Genomic DNA, 22,688 nt, shown 5'->3' with positions numbered 1-22,688 from the left:
GAATGAGAGTTCTTATTGCTCTACATCAGCCAGCATTTGGTGGTGTTAGTGGGGATTTTGGTGGTTTATGTTTTCGATTATTTTATTTTATTTGGTATGTAGGCGTGCATGCATGCATGCTTTTTAGGGCCGCGCCTGAGGCATATGGAGGTTCCCAGGCTAGGGGTTGAATTGAAACTACAGCCTCCAGCCTGCACCACAGTCACAGCAACTTGGGATCTGAGCGCCATCCACAGCACAGCTCATGGCAGTGCTGGGTACTAAACCCATTTAGTGAGGCCGGGGATCAAACCCACAATGGATACTAGTCTGGTTTGTTACCAGTGAGCCACAAGGGGACCTCTCAGCCTCTCTTTCTAATGGGTGTGAAAGGCTAAGTTTTACATGTTTTTGAATATTCATCATAATTTTTATTAGAAATTCAGAAATAAAAGCTTCTGCCTGCCTAGAATTTTTATGTAAAGAAAACTTAGTTATATGGAGTTCCCATCATGGCGTAGTGGTTAATGAATCTGACTAGGAACCATGAGGTTGCGGGTTCGATCCCTGCCCTTGCTCAGTGGGTTAAGGATCTGGCGTTGCCGTGAGCTGTGGTGTAGGTTGCAGATGGCTCAGATCCTGTCCGTGTTGCTGTGGCTCTGGCATAGGCCAGCGGCTACAGCTCCGATTGGACCCTTAGCCTGGGAACCTCCATATGCCCTGGGAGTGGCCCTAGAAAAGGCAAAAAGACAAAAAAAGAAAAGAAAACTTAGTTATAGAATGTTAGAGCTAGAAGGAATTGTAAGCATAATTTAAGTAATTTTGCTCATTTTGTGGAGTAGTCATGAGAATTCTGAAATGTAAAACTCAGAACACAATAAGGTACATAAATTTTTTTCCTAAATGGACCCTGATTTGTTTATGGTGATCTTACTAGTTGCTAACGTTCTAGGCTATAAAATTTGAGTCAGAGTTTGGTTTTTACTTTTTCCTATTTTATTTTTGCTGTTATTAATCCAATGAGAGCTATTTGTAGGTAGCTTTAAATTTTAGATCTGCCAAATAATGCCATTTACAGCAACATGGATGGAACTAGAGAGTCTCACACTAAGCGAAGTAAGTCAGAAAGAGAAAGACAAATACCATATGATATCACCTATATCTGGAATTCCATGGAACAAATGAACCTTTCCACAGAAAAGAAAATCATGGACTTGGAGAACAAACTTGTGGTTGCAAAGGGAGAGGGGGAGGGAGTGGGATGGACTGGGAGTTTGGGGTTCATAGATGCAAACTATTGCCTTAGGAATGGATAAGCAATGAGATCCTGCTGTATAGCACTGGGAACTATATCTAGTCACTTATAGAGCACAATAATGCGAGAAAAAGAATGTATATATGTATATGTGACTGGGTCACCTTGCTGTACATTTAGAAAATTGACAACACTGTAAACCAGTTTTGGAAAAAAAATCATTTAAAAAATAAAAAAAATTTAGTTCTGAATAATAACTGTATCTTTTATGTCAGATGGTGTTTGAATCATATATAACCCCTGCTGCTATAGCAACTTGAGCTGCTGCAATCAGATCCTTAACCCACTGTGCCACATTGGGAACTCCAGAACCATATTTTTTAGTGGATTGTTTTTGTGAGTTTGAAAAAAAAAAAAAAAAAAAATCAAGAGTTCCGTCGTGGCACAGTGGTTAACGAATCCAACTAAGAACCATGAGGTTGCGGGTTCGATCCCTGGCCTTGCTCAGTGGGTTAATGATCTGGTGTGGCCATGAGCTGTGGTGTAGGTTGCAGACGCTGCTCGGATCCTGCGTTGCTGTGGCTCTGGTGTAGGCCGGTGGCTATAGCTCCAATTGGACCCCTAGCCTGGGAACCTCCATGTGCTGCGGGAGTGGCCCAAGAATTGGCAAAAAGACAAAAAAAAAAAAAAAAAAAAAATCAGGACTTCTCATAGTGGCTCAGGGGTTAACAAACCTGACTAGTATCCGTGAGGATGTGGGTTCGATCCCTGGCCTTGCTCAGTGGGTTAAGGATCCGGCATTGCTGTGAGCTGTGGTGTAGGTTGCAGATGTGGCTTGGGTCCCGCGTTGTTGTGGCTGTGGCCGTTGTTGTGGCTGTGGCGTAGGCTGGCAGCTACAGCTCTGATTTGACCCCTGGCCTGAGAACCTCCATGTGCCGTAAGTGCGGCCCTAAAATGCAAAAAAAAAAAAAAAAAAAAATCAGACCTTGAGTATTTAGTTTGTAGACTTTTCAGTATCATGATATGAGAGCTTATTAGTCAAGCTATATTTTTGTTTTTCTTTTTTTCTTTTGTCATTTTAGGGCTGCACCCCTGGCATATGGAGGTTCTCAGGCTATGGGTTGAATCGGAGTTGCAGCTGCCGGCATACGCCACAGCTGAATCAATGCCAGATCTGAGCTGCATGTGTGACCTACACCACAGCTCACAGTAACACTGATCCTTAATGCACTGAGTGATCCCACAGGGATCGAACCCGAGTCCTCATGGATACTAGACAGGCTTGTTACCACTGAGCCATGATGGAAATTTGGAACTCTGTATTTTTGTTTTCTATTTAAACTTAGACTTTTTTTTTTTTTTTAATTATAAGTGTAGTGGCCATTTGCAAAGTTACTCAGCCATGGATTAATTAATTTAGTAGTAGAATAATAGGAGGGTGGGGTTTTTAAAAAGCTTTAAAAAATATATTGCTAGGAGTTCCCATTGTGGTGCATTGGAAACAAGTCCCACTGGTATCCATGAGGTTGTGGGTTCCATCCCTGGCCTCATTCAGTGGGTCAGGGATCCGGTGTTGTCTTTAGCTGTGGTTTAGGTTGCAGACGTGGCTTGGAGCCTGAGTTGCTGTGTTTTAGGCTGGCAGCTGCAGCTCCAATTAGACCTCCAGCCTGGGAACTTCCATATGCCATGTGCAGCCCTAAAAAGCAAAAACAAAAACAAAAAAATAGATTGCTAGGTATACCTCTGTGTTTTTAAAAATACTTTGTATTTTGAAATAATTTTAGATGTAAACTTGCAAAAATAGTATACAGAATTTTCGTCTACCCTTCACTTAGCTTCTGTTAATGTTAACATGTTGCATAACTGTAGTATATTTAAAAAACCAGGAATTTAACATTAGTACAGTGCTGTTGACTAAAGTACAAACCTTATTTATTCAGATTTCACTAGTGTTTCCAGTAGTGTTCTTTTTTCTGTTCCTGAATCCAAATTTTATTGTCATAACTTCCTAGTTTTCTCCAGTGTGTGATAGTTCCTCATTCTGTCCTTGTCTTTGTTGACCTTTTTATTTTTTTCCTTTTTGGTCACACCCGCAGCATATGGAAGTTCCCAGGCCAGGGATTGAATTAATGCAGGGCAGTGACCCAAACTGCTGCAGTGACAATGGTGGATCCTTAACCCACTGAGTCACAAGGGAACTCCTCATGGCTTTTACATTCTTGACAAATACTGTTCAGTTTCATTTTATTTTGGTAGCTTGTTCCTCATTTTGAGTTTTTCTGACAGTTTCTCTTGATTAGATTGAGGCTATACATTTTCAGGAAGAGTACCATAGAAGTGATGTGTTCTTTTCAGTACATTGTGTCAGGGAGTACTTGATGTCTTTATGTTTTATTCTTAGCAGTATTAATCTTGATCACTTGGTTAAGGCAGTGTCTGCTGGGTTTCTCCTATAAAGTTAGTATGTTCTGTTTGTGATTTAATAAATATTATGGGGCGCAATCTTGAGATTAAGGGTTTCTTTGTTTCTCCTCAAACTTTTTAACCCACTAGTTGTAGTATCCTTTAGGTGGACCTTGCCTACAACAGTTATAACTGTGTTTGCCGAAGTGCTTTTCTGTTCTTATTTTTTGCACATTATTACTTGGAATTATGATGTTAGGAAGAGTTGTCCCCTTCTCCATGGATTCATGCATGTTTATTTTCTTGTGTTGAATAATATCTAATGTTAACATACTTTTTTGTTGTTGTTGCTAGAATTGTTTTAGCTTTCTTTGGTTATTGGGAGCTCCATCAGATGGGCTCCTGTGCTTTTTTGTCGTCTCCCTCCAGCCCCCCAACACATTCCTTTTTGAGAACTTCTTTATTATTTCAAGTATGACAAGATATTTTAGGCTTATCTTATATTTTCTCTGCCTCCTTCCTTCTTTGGAGAAAGGTCAGCTATCTTTTTTTGGTGGGCGGTGGGTGTGGGGGAGGCATACCACCCGCAGCATATGGAAGTTTCCAGGCTGAGGGTCGAATCAGAGCTATAGCTGCTGGCCTACACCATGGCCACAGCAATGTGGGATGCGAGCTGTGTCTGTGACCTACAGCATAGCTCATGGCAACACTGGATCCTTAACCCACTGAGCGAGGCCAGGGATCAAACTCTTGTCCTCATGGATACTAATAGGATTTGTTAACTACTGCACCACAACGGGAACACTGAGGTATGTTATTGTTTTTGTTTTTTTAATATTAAAAAATACCATAGGAGCTTTGGAGAGGAGGTAAAGATTAAATTTGATCTAGGATAATCCAGCAGAATTTAAAAGAGGGTAACAATTGAGCTGAGGAAAGACAGTACGAACACTGAACACATTATTTGTCAGATAGTGGGCAAGATAGTATAACTACATTATCCTTGGTACTTAAGAACTTTGAGATGGTTGGCTTCATATCTCTTTTACAGATAAGAAACTGGGGCTTGGAGAGGTTAAGTAAATAATAATTAGTGGTAGTGCTGAAACTCTAGAGTAAATCTGTGTGGTTCCCAAGCTTATTTTTGTTCTCTCTCAGTCCTGTTTATGCCCTTACACAATTTACATGTGTGTCATATTCATTTTGTTAATATCTTTTGCATTTAGTTAATGTCATATTTGAGGGAAGATTTCTTTAAATGATGTATTCCCACTCCCAATCTTTCTAGATTTTTTGTTGTAGTTTTTTGTTTGTTTGCTTTTTAGGGCCACACCTGTGGCATATGGAGGTTCCCAGGCTAGGGACTGAATTGGAGCTACAGCTGCCAGTTATATCACAGCCACAGCAATGCAGGATCCAAGCCGCATCTGTGACCTACACTATAGCTCACGGCAGCACCAGATCCTGAACCTGCTGATTGAGGCCAGGGATCGAACCTGAAACCTTATGGTTCCTAGTCGAATTCTTTTCTGCTGTGCCACGATGGGAACTCCCTTCCTAGGTTTTTATGTTGGTTCTTCCATTGCTCCTCCTCCAGCCTCTTTCTCATTAAAAACTACATGCTTGACTTTGCAGATGAATTGTTTTTGCCCTAGTGAAGATACAGGGGAAGACTATTTTGGGAGTGTAAGCTTAGACCTAAGATTAGAAAAATATGAGCATGTTTAGGGAAGAAGGGAGAGTCTAGTTTTGGTAGATAATTTGTGGAAGTTAGGAGGAAAGGCATATCCTGAGTGCTTAGGAACAGGATCAGGGATGAGAGGAAATGGGAAGGTTTGTTAAATTTATTTCAGATGACAACTGTATATCTGGAAATTTAATTTTTTTTTTTTTGGCTTGTTAATGTCCTCTTAGGTTATTACCTTCCAAATGATGATGGAGAATTTTATCAGTTCTGTTATGTTACCCATAAGGGTGAAATTCGTGGAGCAAGTACACCTTTTCAGTTTCGAGCTTCTTCTCCAGTGGAAGAGTTGCTTACTATGGAAGATGAAGGAAATTCTGACATGTTGGTGGTGACCACAAAAGCTGGCCTTCTTGAGGTTGGTACCAGTAGTTAGCTGGCGATTCATATATTTACATTATGAACTGGATTTTTTGTTATAAACGTGGCTTTAAAATAGAGACTTTTAAAAAAGACAAATCAATAATACATACATTTTCAGACAGAGCTCATATTTCTTGGCATTTTAAGATTTTTCAAGTTATGCAGTAGTGTAACTTGAAAATCTAATACTTTAACTAAAATAATAAACTTGGAGTGAATATTTTTTGGTTATGTTACTGATTTAAACTGTGGCAGGGACTATCTCGGCTTATCAGTATTTTTTTTCTTTTTATAGCCACAGCTGTGCCATGTGGAAGTTCCCGGGCTAGGGTTTGAATTGGAGCCGCAACGGCCGGCCTTCGCCACAGCCATGCCAGATCTGAGCTGCATCTGCGACCTACACTTCAGCTTGTGGCATTGCTGGATCCTTAACCCACTGAACGAGGCCAGGGATCAAACCTGCATCCTCATGGGTATTAGGTTCTTAATCTGCTGAGCCACAATGGGAACTCCCCTAGTATTTTGTACATAGCGGATGTGCAATAAGTAATGAATGAAAGAATTTAGACCTAAAACTTCCTAATGTTTCCTCACCTTAACCTTTCTTCTGTAGGGATGGCTGATCTTTTGGTTGTAGGGAAGTAGAGATTTGAGGATAAAGCTGGTGGGAGAGTTGTATAAAGCATTAAGTCTAACTGTAATTAAATGTGAACTTCATTTCATTATAAGATCCTGCTCTGTCCCAAATGCGGCAGAGAATCAGGGAGACATCCCAGTCTTTAGGTTGAGCAGTTTTAGAATGATTTCTTTTTGTTATCTGATTAAATGATTAAGCCTGTATTAACTATAATTTAAAAAGATCAGGTGAGGAGTTCCTATTGTGGCTCAGTGGTTAACGAACCTGACTAGGATCCATGAGGATCCGGGTTCAATTCCTGGCCTCACTCAGTGGGTTAAGGATCCACTGTTGCCGTGAGCTGTGGTATAGGTCACAGACATGGCTCAGATCTGGGGCTGCCGTGGCATAGGCCAGCAGCTGTAGCTCTGATTGGAGCCCTAGCCTGGGAACCTCCATATGCTTCCTTGAGTGCGGCCCTAAAAAAGCAAAAAAACAAAAGATCAGGTGAAAAAGCTTTTTTTTTTTTTTTTTTTTTAAAAGAAGGGCTGCACCTGTGGCACATGGGAGCTCCTCAGCTAGGGGTTGAAGAATCAGGGCTGCAGCTGCTGGCCTATACCACAGCTAAGCCAGATTGGAGCCTTGTCTGGGACCAACACAGCAGCCCATGGCAACACTGGATCCTTAAGCCACTGATCGAGGCCAGGGATCAAACCCATGTTGTCACGGATACTGGTTGGGTTTGTTACCCCTGAGCCACAATGGGGACTCCAGAAAAAGCTTTTTATTGTTTTTTATTAAATAGTTTAGAGTCGTTGTACTGGGTTCAAAAGAATTTTACTGTGTAGATGGTCTAATAATGGCATATGTCTTAATTTTTAGTACTAATTAAAGGAGAAAATAGAACACCGTTCTTTCAGGATACTTTTCAATGTCTTTATTCTAAACTTCAAAAATTAGAATGTTATGTTTGAGCTTCTATGAAAAACGCCTTCTTTAATTGGTTCAGTATACATTTTTAGTTAATTTTCATTCATATTTAGTCTATGGCAGATCATTGCCTATTCTTGATAGATAATTTTTTTAAATATGTAAATAATCTTATACCTTTGATTTTATTTATCTTTACAACAGGCTATAGAAAAAAGATGGAGTTATAGATACTAGGTAGTTGAACTAAGAAGATTAGAAGGAACCAATAACTTTTATTGTGAATTTTTCCGTATCTTCACTTCCCCCTTCCAGAAATTCCTCTCTTATCTTAAAGAAATGCAACTTTTATAGGGTGACTAAAACATTTTGTGATGACAGCCGCCTGATGATCAGGGTTTTTAGCCTGTTATTTGAATGCTGAAGATGGTGAAACAAGCCTAGCTCTTTAAGAAGAATGCAGTGAGCATTTACATTGCAGCCTTTTGAATACTTGTTAGACCACCCTGGTTTCAGGGCCTACAATAGAAAACAACAGACATTTTGGCATCTACCTCTTTCTTGTGTTCCAGGTAAATGGGGACATCACACAATGTAGTTCTCGTCTTCCTACTCATCAAATATACTTTATGAAGAGAATTTAAATTTCCATCTCTTAGGTGAATGTTCCTGGGAGTAAGATATTTATATTCTGACAGGTTTTTTAAACAAGTCTTTTGCATTTCTACATTCATTAAAATCTTTAATGATTTTACTAAAAATGAACAAGATTAGATAAGCGTGAGACATTAGGGCATTGCTGACATTAAAAATGGTTGCAATATAATCCTTCAGTTTGTGATCCTTGCTGGGATCCTAGAGTTTAAAAAAGTAGACATTTTGGGGGTAGTGGGGATATTGTGACTGGATTACCCATTCGTTTAAGATTATTCTTAGTTTTCTTAGCTGTGGTAGTGGTTGAACAGGAGACTGTACTAATTAGGAGATGCTTGTCTTGTGCACTTAGGGGAAGGATCTGCAGCTGTGTTTCAAACGCTTTAACAAAGCGTAAATAAACTTGGGTGTATAAAGGTAGATAAAACAACACGGCAAAATAGTAATAATTATTGAATTTAGGTGGTGGGTGTCTGAGTGCTCATTGGAAAAGTTTAACCATTTTCTGTGATTGAAAGATTTCAGAATACAAAATCGGGGGCAGGAATTAGACTTGTGTACGTTTTTATCTAATTTTAATTTTTAAAAAAATTTCTACTTAAGATTCAGTTAACTTGAGAAAGTATGTACCAATAAATCACTGGGGAAAAGTAGTTGTTTTATAATTTTTCTTTTGTACTATGTGAACATGTATCTTTGTTTTTAAGTTGCCAGGAAATTAAGAGCCCAAAAGCATTTTTTTTTGCAAAATAGGTAAGGTAAAAAGAAATTGAATGAATTAGTAAACTTTTCTCTTTTGAGGGCATTCACTCCTGTCATTTTCATTTGATGGAAGAGATAGAGGGGTCATTTAAATTTTTTTTACAGCTCTTTTAATTTTCCTAAGAGCCATTTTAAAGTTTAATTAGTCTGATTCCATGACCCTGGAAAACTGACTTGCGATGTATCAGGGGAAAACATTTTATTTTAGCTAAATGTGTGATGGCCTCCTTTGTGAAATCTTTCCTCTGAGTCTCCATATTTCCTCCCCTGTTAGAATCAAAGACTTCTTGCTGTAAGAGAAATAGGCCTAAAAAAAAGTAGCCACACCTGTGGCATATGGAAGTTCCCAGGCTAGGGGTTGAATCGGAGCTGTAGCTGTCTGCTAACACCACAGCCACAGCAATGTGGGATCCCAGCCGTGTCTGTGAACACCACGACAATGCCAGATCCTTAACACACTGAGTAAGGCCACGAATCTAACCTGCCTCCTCATGGATGCTAGTCTGGTTCGTTACTGCTGAGTCATGACAGGAACTCCATAAGGAAGTTCTTAATAGATTCAAAGCTTTCCCATAGATTTGCATTCAAGAAGAAGCACACATTTTCTCCTTAATTATTAGCCCAAATAAGAAAAGCCCAGAATTAGGTCACTTATGAAACTTAATATATCTTATTTTTAATTTTTACTTTGGCTGCACTGACAGCATGCCGAAGTCCCTGGGCCAGGGATCAAACCTGCACCACAGCAGTAACCCAATCCACAGCAGTGACAGCACCGGATCCCTAACCAGCTGAGCCACCAGGGAACTTCCAATATGTCTTATTTTTAGTACTGATTTGAAAAGTGCTTAGCCGGCCACTTCATAATGAAATTCATTGCTTTTCTACCTTCTTTTAATGTTTTATTCTTTGCCCAACCAAAAGATCTGAATTTATGATTCATGAATTTTGCTTTTTTTTCTTTCACTTTTTAGGGCCGCACCTGTGGCATATGGAGGTTTCTAGGCTAGAGGTTGAATCAGAGCCGCAGCTGCCAGCCTACGCCACAGCAACAGCAATGCAGGGTCCTAGCTGTGTCTTCAACCTACAGCACAGCTCACGGCAATGCCGGATCCTTAACCCATTGAGTGAGGCGAGGGATCAAACCCAAATCCTCATGGATACTTAGTTTTCGTTGCACCACAGCGGGAGCTCTTCATAAATTTTTCTAACTGAAGACTAAAAGAGGCTGATGGTAAGAAGTAGATAGTTGCCATCATGGCTCAGTGGTTAACGAACCTGACTTGTAGCCATGAGGTTGTGGGTTTGATCTCTGGCCTTGCTCAGTGGGTTAAGGATCTGGCATTGCCATGAGCTATGGTGTAGGTCACAGATACGGCTTGGATCCCTGTATGGCTGTGGTGTAGGCCAGTGGCTGCAGCTCCTTTTGGACCCCTAGCCTGGAAACCTCCATATGCCTTGGGTGCAGCCCTAAAAAAGACAAAAAAAAAAAAGACAAGATGTAGATAATGTTTAAAGAGTTCTTTTCTGCAAAAAATTTGTTCACTATTTTTTTTTTTTTTTTTTTTGGTCTTTTTTGCTATTTCTTGGGCCGCTCCTGCAGCATATGGAAGTTCCCAGGCTAGGGGTCCAATCGGAGCTGTAGCCACCAGCCTACGCCAGAGCCACAGCAACGTGGGATCCAAGCCGCGTCTGCAACCTACCCCACAGCTCACGGCAACGCTGAATCGTTAACCCACTGAGCAAGGGTAGGGACCGAACCCGAAACCTCATCGTTCCTAGTTGGATTCGTTCAACTCCTGTTCACTATTTTTTGGAAATGGAAAACTAAATTAAACATTTTAGGATTATAAAAAAATAATTTGAGTTTTTGTTTTATAGTTGAAAATTGAGAAAACAATGAAAGAAAAAGAAGAACTGTTAAAGTTAATTGAAGTTTTGGAAAAAGAAACAACACAACTTCGAGAACAAGTTGGGAGAATGGAAAGAGAGCTTAACCATGAGAAAGAAAGATGTGACCAACTGCAAGCAGAGCAGAAGGTTAGTTGTGTCTTATGTAACTGGAGTCATAGTATATTGTCTGAAACCCAATTTTTTCCAAGAACCGAACCAATTAAAATGAGTGAAGACTACGTGTTGAAAAAAAATAGCCTTTAGTTAGGCACTTATATGAGAATTTGTCAAATCCTATCAACCTTCTTCTGCCACAGCCTCTTTTATGTTGTAAATGGTTGAAATATTTTTTGATTTTTGGTATCAGCCTTGTGACGTCCCTGACAACTGTTTCTAGATGTCTTACATCTAATTCTAGACTATTTGATAGATCTTAGGGGTACAGGTTAGAAATACTATTAGGAATGATAAACACTGAATAAAGGCAAAATAGAATAAAGTAGTTAAAATTATTTTTTGAAAAAGCAGAGTTCAGTGAAATAAGATGTAATATTAGATAGAACTTTGAAATCCTTGTGGGAAATGCAATAAATTGCTTATGAAAACCACCCAATTAAAAATTGGTACAATTTGTTGAGCAGGGTAAAAAGAAGTATAAGTGTAAAACAGTGTGGCTTCGGAGTTCCGATCTTGGCACAGTGGTTAATGAATCTGGCTAGGAACCATGAGGTTGCGAGTTTGATCCCTGGCCTTGCTCAGTGGGTTAAGGATCTAGGGTTGCCGTGAGCTGTGGTGTAGGTTGCAGATGCAGCTTGGATCCCGTGTTGCTGTGGCTCTGGCATAGGCTGGTGGTACAGCTCTGATGGGACCCCTAGCCTGGGAACCTCCATATGCTGCAGGAGCAGCTCTAGAAAAGGCAAAAGGACACACACATACAAAAAGCAAAAACAAAAAACAGTGTGGCTTCATTAGAGATACAAATGGATTTAAGTCACTAGCCAAAAAGAATGGAAAAAGAGCAATCACCTAGTTATTGACTTGTTTATTTAAAATTTTCATAAGAAAATTTGTTTTGATAAACTTGCACGGATTATGATTATATACATATCACAGTCTCACTTATATTGTAACTAGTTGGATATGCTTATGTCTTTTGGCAGCTCTTGGCACCCACTTTTCTTCTACTGTGAATTTGATTCTGCATGTAAGCAGATACAATGCAGTATTTATCTTTGGCATTTTTCACATGGCATAATGCTCTCAAAGTCCATCCGTGTTGTTGCAAATGGCAGGATTTTCTTCTTTCTCATGACCTGAATAATATTCCATCGTATTTAATACCCCCTTTTCTATTTCCATTCACCCATCGATAGTATTTAGGTTGTTTCTGTATCTTGACTATTGTGAATATGCTGCAGTGAAATGAGTGCAGATAAATCTTTCCATATCCTTTTTTCATTTCCTTTAGATGCATACCTAGAAATGGTAGGTGTGTATATGGTAGTTTTATTTCCATATTGTTTTCTATGGTGCCTGCACCAGTTTACATATCCACCAGCAGTGCACAGGCTTCCCTTTTCTCCACAGCTTCACCAGTATTTTATAATCTATCTTTTTGATGACAGCCATTTTGATCTGTGTCAACTGTTATTTTTTTTTTTGCTTTTTAGGGCCACACCCATGGCATATGCAGGTTCCTAGGCTAAGGGTCGAATCAGAGCTACAGCTGCCGGCCTACACCTTAGCAATGCCGAATCTGAGCTGTGTCTTCGACCTACACCACAGCTCACAGCAATGCCAGATCCTTAACCCACTGAGTGAGGCCAGGGATCGAACCTGCAACCTCATGGTTCCTAGTCAGATTCATTTATGCTGTGCCACGATGGGAACTCCAGGAGTGAACTGATGTTTTTTATGGTTTTGATTTGCATTTCATTGATAGTTATGTAGACCAGCTTTTCCTGTGCCTGTTTGCCCTTTGTATGTCTTTGGAGGAATGTCTCCTTAGGTCCTCTGCAATTTTTATGTTGGATAGGTTTCTAAAATATTTTTCTTATTGTAGTTGATTTATAGTGTTCTTTCAATCTCTACTATATAGCACAGTGACTCAGTCATATAGATATGTATGTATACATATATGTGTACGTGTGTGTGTGTATATGTACACACACAGTACACACTAGATAGGGTTCTATGTGCTATATATAGCAGCATCTTATTGCTTATCCACTCCAAATGCGATATTTGCATCTACTAACCCCAAACTCCCGGCCCATCCCAATCCCTCCACCTCTCCCTTGGCAACCACAAGTCTGTTCTCCATGTGCATGAGTTTGATTTTTTCTGTAGATAGGTTCATTTGTTCCATATATTAAATTCCAGATGTAAGTGACATCCTATGGTATTTGTCTTTCCCTTTCTGACTTACTTCACTTAGTGTGAGTCTCTAGTTCTATCCGTGTTGCTGCAGATGGCATTATATTTTGTTCTTTTTTATGACTGAGTAGTATTCCATTGTGTATATGTACCACATCTTTTTACTCCATTCATCTGTTGATGGACGTTTAGCTTGTTTCTCTGTCTTGGCTATTGTGAATAGTAGTGCAAAGAATATAGGGGTGTATCTTTTTCAGTGAAAGTTTTGTCTGGATATATGGCCAGGAGTGGGATTGCTGGATCATATGGTAGTTCTATATTTATTTTTCTGAGGTACCTCCGTTCTGTTTTTCGTGGTGGTTGTATCGATTTACATTCCTACCAACAGTGTGGGTAGGGTTCCCTTTTGCCACACCCTCTCCATCATTTGTTATTTGTAGACTTAATGATGGCCATTCTGACTGGTGTGTAGTGGTACTTTATTGTAGTTTTGATTTGCATTTCTTTAATAATTAGTGACGAGCATTTTTTCATGTGCTTGCTGGCCATCTGTATGTCTTCTTTGGAAATGTCTATTTAGATCTTCTGCCCAATTTGGACTGGGTTTTTTGGTTGTTGTTGAGTTGCCATGAGTTGTTTATATATTTTGGTGATCAAGCCTTTGTCAATTGCGTTGTTTGCAACTATTTTCTCCCATTCCGTAGAATGCCTTTTTTTTTTTTTTTTTTTTTTTTGTGGTTTCCTTCGATGTGCAAAAGCTTGTAAGTTTGGTTAGGTCCCATTTGTTTATTTTTGTTTTTATTTCTATTGCTTTTAGAGACTGACCTAAGAAAACTTATGGGTGATTTATGTCAGAGAATGTTTTTCCTATGTTCTCTTCTAGGATTTTTATTATGTCTTATGTTTTAAGTCTTTAGGCCATTTTGTGTTTATTTTTGTGCACAGTGTGAGGCTGTGTTGTAGTTTCACTGGCAAGTGTATTTTCTCATAGCAGAATTTTGGTAAAAGTCCTCATTACGTTTTACTGTATTTAAACTTTGCTCTTTTAATATTGACACTATTCTTCACGGAAGTTTTCTTAGTGAATTTTTTGCTTTTGTTGTTTTCTCAAGATAATTTGAGGTCTATTATTGAAGACGTTGTTTGAATATTTGATGTTTATTCAGAGATCTAAAATACTACAAATCGAGTTCCTGTCTTGGCTCAGCAGAAACAAATCTGACTAGTATCCATGAGGACTCAGGTTTGATCCTTGGCCTCATTCAGTGGATTAAGGATCTGGCATTGCGTGAGCTGTGGTATAGGTCAGGAGCTATAGCTCCAGTTTGACCCCTAGCCTGGGAGCCTCCATATGCTGTGGGTGCAGGCCTAAAAAGAAAAAGACAAAAAAATGGGAAAAAAAATACTACAAATTGAAGTATGCTAAAGTTAGTTATGATCTCTCTCAGGTTAGTTGACAAATGAAAAACAACCAAAATACCTAACTGAAACTTAAACAGGTTGTTGTTATGGGAGCAATGTTAAAGAAATAATTAGCTGCCTAATTATTATTGTTATTTATTTTGTCTTTTAGCCTGTTTTATTTATTTATTTATTTTGGCCACACCTGTGCCATGTGGAAATCCCTATGCCAGGGATTGAACCTGTGACCCGAGCCACAGCAACGACAATGCCAGATCCTTGACTTCTAGGCCACCAAGGAGCTCCCAAGCCGATTATTTTAATGCCATGAAGATAGTTTATTATTGTACATTGTTGTCAGTTAGATTTTTGTCTGGTGTATTTCTAGAAACGGGAAAAGATAAATTCATATTCTCTGTAGCTATTTGCATAGTTTGGTATTTTAGTTGATTTCAAGAAACCAAGTGTTTGATAAAAGCCAGATTACATCAGAAGAGTAATGTTTATTTTAAAATCTTGTAGCAGTTTCCATAAATAATCCTTTGCCATTGATTTGCTATTTAGAGTATTCAGGTACTAATTTACCTTATTTTACTGTTTGTGTACATTAGAATCCAGAGTACCATCATACTTTTTTCTAGATAGTTTTCAGGGCTAGTGTATCTGGGTTTTTCACATGTATTCATTGTGAATACAGAGTTAATGTTTTTAAACAGAGGAATAAATGTGTTGTTATGTAAGATTTTTAGTGCATCTTTAGCCACATAGGTAAGTGATTTGCAGTGTTTTTATTTGGTTGTTTATGTTTGAGAGTTATGACTTGAGGGAATTGGTTATGGGGGGTCATAGTGGTGTGATCCTTCAGTTTAAGAGGAGGGGGAGAAGTTGGTTTCATGAATCTGAAATGCCTAACTCTCTCAAATTTCCTTTTGCTACTGGTTGTATCTTGGTGCATAGTGTAGCAGGCTATCTCTTTAAATTTTTCTTTAACATTAAATTATGATGCCCTTTTGACATAATTTGCAAATACTGATTAAATTAATATTTATCCCAAATTTCAAGTGTTTTTCAAAGGCTCCGTGTTGTAGATTTTACTCTTTTAGAAACGTTATTTTTTAAAAGAAAGTATGGTTCTTAGTTATTGGGATGTACCCTAAGGGCTCTGTTCTCATTTTCATGCTAAGGAAGACTTAGGCACATTGAAGATGCTTATTTTTCATTCAGACGTGAGCACTAGGGGCTTTAAGAATAATCCCTAATATAGTATTTTCATGCCTTTTGCATTGGGCTCAGATTCTGAGAAGCTGTTGGATGCTTTTGTAGGTACCAGGAAGATTCTGAGACTCTCAAATTATAGTTAGAATTAATTTTATGACATACTGTAGACAGAGTTAAATGACTCATAGGTAAAGCAGTTAGTTCATGCTTACTAATCTTTTCTGGTTCTTCTATACATTTTTTTTTTTTTTTAGATGGCTATTTACCCACTCTAAAACTTGCATTAATTACAGAATCAGAAACTAGTTTTTGCCTCTGGGCAATCTTTTTCCTAGGAAGAAATACGTGGATTATTTTTTTCACTTGAAAGTTTTATTGAAGTATAGTTGATTTACAATGTTGTAATAATTTCTGCTGTACAACAGTGATTCAGTTATACACATTCTTTTTCAGATTCTTTTCCCATATAGATTGTCATAGAATATCAGATAGAGTTCCCTATGCTATATAGTAGTACGCCATTGGCCAATCATTTCATATACCAACCCTAAAACAGCAATCATCCCTCCCCTTGGTCTGTCCGGTTTGGTAATCAAAAGTGTTTTCAAAGTCTCTGAGCCTGTTTCTGTTCTGCAAATAAGTCCATTTGTATCTTTTTATTTATTTATTTTGTCTTTTTAGGGCCACCCCTGAGGCATATAGAGGTTTCCAGGTTGGGGGTCCAATCCGGAGCTGTAGCTGCTAGCCTATGCCACAGCCACACCAGATCCGAGCCGTGTCTGCAATCTACCCCACAGCTCACGGCAACGCCAGATCCTTAACCCACTGATTGAGACCTGGGATTGAATCTGCGTCCTCATGGATGCTAGTCAGATTTGTTTCCATTGAGCTATGACAGGAACTCCTGTATCCTTTTTTAAGATTCCACATATAAGTGATATTACATGATGTTTGTCTTTCACTGCCTGACAAACTTCACCTGGTATGATAATCTTTAGCTCCTTCCATGTTGCTGCAAATGACATTATTTCATTCTTCATTATGGCTGAGTAAATTACATTGTACCACATCCTCTTTATCCATTCCTCTGTTGATGAACCTTTAGGTTGCTTTCATATCTTGACTATTGTCAGTAGTGCTGCAATGAACATTGAGGTGCATGTGTCTTCTGGAATTATGGTTTTCTCTGGATAGATAACCAGGAGTAGGATTGCTGGATGATATGGTAGTTCTATTTTTAGTTCTTGAGGAACTTCCATAGTGGTAGTACCAGTTTACATTCCCACCAGTAATGTAGCGTGGATTTCTTTTTCTCCACTCCCTCCTCAGCACTTACTGTTTGTAGGCTTTCTGATGATGGCTGTTCAGACTGGTGTAAGGTGGTGCCTTACATTTCTCTAATGATGTTTTATTTGCATTTCTCTAATGATGAGTGATTTTGAGCATCTTTTCATGTGATTTTGGCCATCTGGCTCTCATCTTTGGGAAAATGTCTATTATAAATCTTCTACTAATTTTTGGTTGGGTTGTTTTTTTAGATATTGAACTGTGTGAGAGGTGTGTGTGTGTGTGTGTATGTGTATATGTATATATATATGTATGGTGTGTGTATGTGTGTGTGTATATATATATATGTATGGGTTTTTTTTTTTTTTTGATTTTTAGGCCTGCACCCGCAGCATATGGAGGTTCCCAGGCTAGAGGTCTAATCGGAGCCACAGCTGCCAGTCACAACAATGCCAGATCCAAGCCATGTCTGCGACCTACACTACAGCTCATGGCAACGCCAGATCCTTAACCCACTGAGTGAGGCCAGGGATTGAATCCCCAACCTCAAGGTTCCTAGTCTGATTCATTTCTACCACGCCATGACAGGAACTCCGATGTTTATGTATTTTGAAGATTAATCCTTTGTCCCGTCATTTACAAATATTTTCTCCCATTTTGTGAGTTGTGGAGAGAGTGAACATCCTTGTCTTGTTCCTGATCTAAGTGGAAATTCAGCTTTTCGTTGCTAATAATGTCAGCTGTGGGGTTGTCATATGTGGCCTTTATTATCTTTGAGGTAGGTTCCCTCTATACCCATTTTTCTGGAGAGATTTTATCATAAATGGATGTTAGATTTTGTTGAAAGCTTTTTCTGCATTTATTGAGATGATCATATGGTTTTTATTCTTCAGTTTGTTAATGTGGTGTATCATATTGACTTTGCAGATATTGAAGAATCCTTACATCCCTGGGATAAATTCCACTTGATCATGGTGTATGATTATTTTAATGTATTGTTGGATTCAGTTTGCTAGTGTGGCATATGAAAATTCCTGGGCTAGGAATTGAATTGGAGCTGCAGCTGCAGCCTACACCATAGCTGTGGCACCACTGGATCTGAGGCCCATTTGCAATCTACACTGCAGCTGTGGCAATGCTGGATCGTTAACACACTGAGTGAGGCTAGGGATCGAACCCACATTCTTGTAGAGACAATATCATCTCCTTAACCCACTGAGCCACAATAGGAACTTCTTGTTGAGGATTTTTGCATCCATATTCATCAGGGATATTGGCGTTTAATTTCGTTTTTTTTGTGGTATCTGTCTGGTTTTGGTATCAGGGTGATGGTAGCTTTATAGAATGAGTTTGGGAGTGTTGCTTCCTCTGTAATTTTTGGGACTATTTTCAGAAGGATAGGTATTTGGTAGAATTTCCCTCTGAAGCCATCTGGTCCCGGACTTTTGTTTGTTGGAAGTTTTTATCTTGTTTTATTTATTTTTTATTTTTTTGTCTTTTTGCCTTTTCTAGGGCCGTTCCCGAGGCACATGGAGGTTCCCAGGCTAGGGGTTGAATTGGAGCTCTAGCCGCCCGGCCTACGCCAGAGCCACAGCTATGCCAGATCTGAGCTGCGTCAGTGACCTACACCACAGCTCATGGCACACCAGATCCTTAACCCACTGAGCAAGGCCAGGGATTGAACCTGCAACCTCATGGTTCTTTGTTGGATTCGTTGACCACTGCGCCATGACGGGAATTCCTGTAACTATCTTTAAGCTCTGCTTTGTCTGATAGGAATATTGCTACACTAGCTGTATTTTATTTTATTTTATTTTTGTCTTTTTGCTTTTTCTGGGGCCGCTCCCGCAGCATATGGAGGTTCCCAGGCTAGGGGTCTAATCAGAGCTGTAGCCGCCGGCCTACGCCACAGCAACGTGGGATCCGAGCTGTGTCTGTGACCTACACCACAGCTCACAGCAATGCCGGATCCTTAACCCACTGAGCAAGGGCAGGGATCAAACCCGAAACCTCATGGTTCCTAGTTGGATTCATTAACCACTGAGCCACAATGGGAACTCCTATAGCAGTTTTCTTTTGATTTCTGTTTCTGTGGAGTGTCTTTTTCCTCCTCTTACTTTGAATCTGTATGTTTCACCAGAACTGAAATGGTTCTCTTGTGGTTAATGTATACATGGGTTTTGTCTTTGTATCCATTCATCCAGTCTTTGTCTTTCAGTTGGAGCATTTAATCCATTTACATTTTTGAGGTGATTATTGATATGTGTATTCTTATTACTATTTTGTTAATTATTTTCAAATTTTTTTTTTAATCTTTTTTCCCCCTTTCCTTCTTTTCCCTCTCTCTCTTTTTTTCTTTTTAGGGCCACACCTGAGGCATATGGAAGTTCCCAGGCTAGGGGTTGAATCAGAGTTGCAGCTGCTGGCCTACACCACAGCCATGCAGAGTCTGAGCTGCATCTGTGACCTACACCACAGCTCACAGCAATGCTGGGTCATTAATCTACTGAGCGAGGCCAGGGATCAAACCTGCATCCTCTTGGATACTAGTCAGTTTCTTAACCTGCTGAGCCATAACAGGAACTCCTTCCCTTCCTTTCTTTTTCTCTTCTGGTTTGATGACTATCATTAGTGTTGTGTTTGGATTGCTTTTTCTTTTTCTTTCATTTTTTTTTTTTTTTTAAGGGCTGCCCCTGGGGCACATGGGCATTCCCAGGCTAGGGGTAGAATTGGAACCATAGCTGTCGGCCCATGCCACAGCAGGGCAACACCAGATTTAAGCTGCACCTGTGACCTAGCCACAGATTGCAGCAGTGCTGGATCTTAATCCACTGAGTGATCTTAATCCAGGGATCAGACCCTCATCCTGATGGACACTGGTCAGGTTCTTAACCTGCTGAGCCACATCAGGAACTCCTGGATTGCTTTTTCTTATTTGTGTGTTTATCTATTGTAGATTTTTGGGTTTTGGTCACCATGAGATTTTGATATAGGAGTCTATGTATGTAAGATTGTTTTAAGTTTCTGGTCTCTTAATTTCAAATGAGTTTCCAGTATCCTGCATTTGTACTCTCTTCTTACAGTTGCTGGTTTTGATATCATACTTGTGTGTGGATGATTTCCTACCTTTGTATGTTTGCTGTTACCAGTGAACCTTCTCATATTGCGAAAACACCCCTCCTACTGGCTCATTGTGGCTTCTTTTTTTTTTCTTCAAAAATCTCTATGGCCACACTTGCGACATATGCAGTCTCTGGGCCAGAGATTCTATAAGTCGCATCTGTGACTTATGCTGCAGCTGCGGAAGCAACAGATCCTGTGACCCACTGCAGCAGGCTAGGGATTGAACCCATGCTTCTGCAGTTGGATGCTTAACTCACTGTGCCATGGCAGGAACTCCCTGTGGCTTCTTGGACTTAGGGTATTTTTCTTGGTAGCTTTCATTCTTATTTGTTGATGGTTGTTTGGTAGGTAGTTTTGATTTTGGTGTTTTCATGAGAGAAGATGAGCTTGAGTCCTTCTACTGCCATCTTGTCTGGAATCCTCAGAAATACCTGGATTAAATATATGTCCTACTTATGGTGCCATGAGAGCATTTGGTAAAAATAAAAACTATTTAGAAACCTTCTTGGCTGTCTTTATAAATCAGCAAGACAAATACAGAAGATGTGTCAAATTTTAAAGAAACACAGGATAGTGACAACAGTTATAGTAGAGGGAATAAATATTACCTTTTTTTGATGTTTATTATAGCATTGACATCAGAAAAGCATTTGGTTTTGTATAACAATATTTGGTTTATGTTGCAAATTCAGTAAGGCAAACAGTTGCTTGAGCCAAAGTGAAACCAGTAAGAGTATCTGACCACTATCTATTGTGATAATCTTCTTAATGAAGTATAGATGCAGCATAGTAATTTCCATATTCTAGCAAGATATTTAAAATGGTAATCTGTAAGCAAAAAACTTGGCTGTAAATGTTATGAGAATTAAATTGACTTATAATTGCTTTATAACATTTGATACATTTAAATTGGCAGAATGGTAATTTTTGTTGTTAGGTTTATGGATCATACTTTTATTAGTGGAAGATTGTAAAATTATTTTTTAATACAATTTTTTTTCCCCCCAGGGTGCACCCATGGCATGTGGGAGTTCTCAGGCTAGGGGTCGAATCAGAGGTGTAGCTGCCTGCCTATGCTATAGCCACAGCAATGCAGGATCTGAGCCATGTCTTTGACTTAAACCACATCTCATGGCAATGCCGGATCCTTAACCCATTGAGCCAGGCCAGGAATTGAACCTGCATCCTCAAGGATGCTGGTTGGGTCATAACATGCTGAGCCACAACGGGAACCCCCAAACACAATTTGTCTTAATTTATCAATTCGTTTGCTTTATAGTCTTCAATAAGTATGTGGAAACCTCCAAATGTACTGTTACATTTGATTCTCATAGTTTTATAAACTAGGCAGAAAAGGCCTTTTATAAAACAAGCTAATGAAGAGGCTTGCTTGATCAAGTTCCCTTAAGTTACTTATCTTAATTGATGTGATAAAAAATTTAAGTTATTTATTACTTTTAAGTAGAATATCCTTTTTAAAAAGATAATTTTTTTTTTTTTTTTTTTTTTTTTTTTTTGGGCTTCGCTGTGGCATACAGAAGCTCCTTGGCCAGGGATCAAACCCAAGCCACAGCAGTGACCCTAACCACAGCAGTGACATCACTCGAGTTCCCTGTCACTAGACTTCCGGGGGACTCCAGAATACTCTTTTCTAAAATGAAATTTTATTCACCACCTCTTTACTACCTCCTTTATTCTTATTTTAATGTGTTTGAATTTACTACCTCTTTTTTTTTTTTTTTTTTGGTCTTTTTGCCTTTTCTCGAGCCTCTCCTATGGCATATGGAGGTTCCCAGGCTAGGGGTCTAATCAGAGCTGTAGCCACTGGCCTACACCAGAGCCACAGCGATTCAGGATCCGAGCCGCATCTGCGACCCACACCACAGCTCATGGCAACGCCAGATCCTTAACCCACTGAGCGAGACCAGGGATTGAACCCACAACCTCATGGTTCCTAGTTGGATTCATTAACCACTGTGCCATGATGGGAACTCCTACTACCTCTTTTATACATATTTTACTGTGTTTGAATATTTATTTTGACCTCTCAATCACAGTGGCAGTAATATTAGGAACATGACTTTTGGCATACATTTTAACTTGGTGCTTTGGTATAATTATCAGTGCCACTTAGTGATCTATCCTAGATGAAGTGGTGCTAACCTTAGTATGGGGAAACCTGTCTTGTTGCTGGGGAAATACTGGAAAAATGAGATGTGGAAAAACAAAAGTGAAATTTAAAATGAAATTTTCAACTGTTTTTCTCATTTTTGTTGCCTGCCCTCTGGTGGAGAAATTAGTAAAATCAACAGAGTGTGTCAAAAGTCCAAGGAAAAGAATGAGTAATTCTTTAATATTTAGAAAGTTTAATATATGTTATAATTTCATGTTAATTTTTAGTCTTTAACTTTGGAGGGGGCAAGTGTGGGATTAAAATTTTAAGAATACAAAGATTTCTCAGAAATATGGAAATTTATCTTTCTAATTATGTTTCCATGTTTCTCAAAATATCTTGTTGTTGTTTCTAAGGGTCTTATTGAAATCTCACAAAATTTAAAAATGGAAAATGAGGAATTTAAGAAGAGATATAATGATGCTACATCCAAAGCTCTGCAGCTTGAGGAAGATATTGTGTCAGTGACACATAAAGCAATTGAAAAAGAAACTGAATTAGACAGGTATTT

General features: G+C 39.1%; 1 protein-coding gene across 3 annotated transcripts in view; it reads left to right on the top strand.

The window, feature by feature from the left end:
- Window positions 1–22,688, top strand: part of TAX1BP1 (Tax1 binding protein 1) — an 82,358-nt gene that overhangs the window by 14,106 nt on the left and 45,564 nt on the right. For all 3 annotated transcript variants that reach the window (XM_021079294.1, XM_021079293.1, XM_021079291.1), the window contains exons 4-6: window positions 5,552–5,739; window positions 10,588–10,746; window positions 22,534–22,682. In XM_021079294.1, the coding sequence (XP_020934953.1) occupies window positions 5,552–5,739; window positions 10,588–10,746; window positions 22,534–22,682 (496 nt within the window). The remainder of the gene's footprint in view (window positions 1–5,551; window positions 5,740–10,587; window positions 10,747–22,533; window positions 22,683–22,688) is intronic.

This window comes from Sus scrofa, chromosome 18 (assembly GCF_000003025.6).
Source record: "Sus scrofa isolate TJ Tabasco breed Duroc chromosome 18, Sscrofa11.1, whole genome shotgun sequence".
NCBI classification, from domain to species: Eukaryota; Metazoa; Chordata; class Mammalia; order Artiodactyla; family Suidae; genus Sus; species Sus scrofa.
This window is presented reverse-complemented; position numbering and strand designations above follow the sequence as displayed.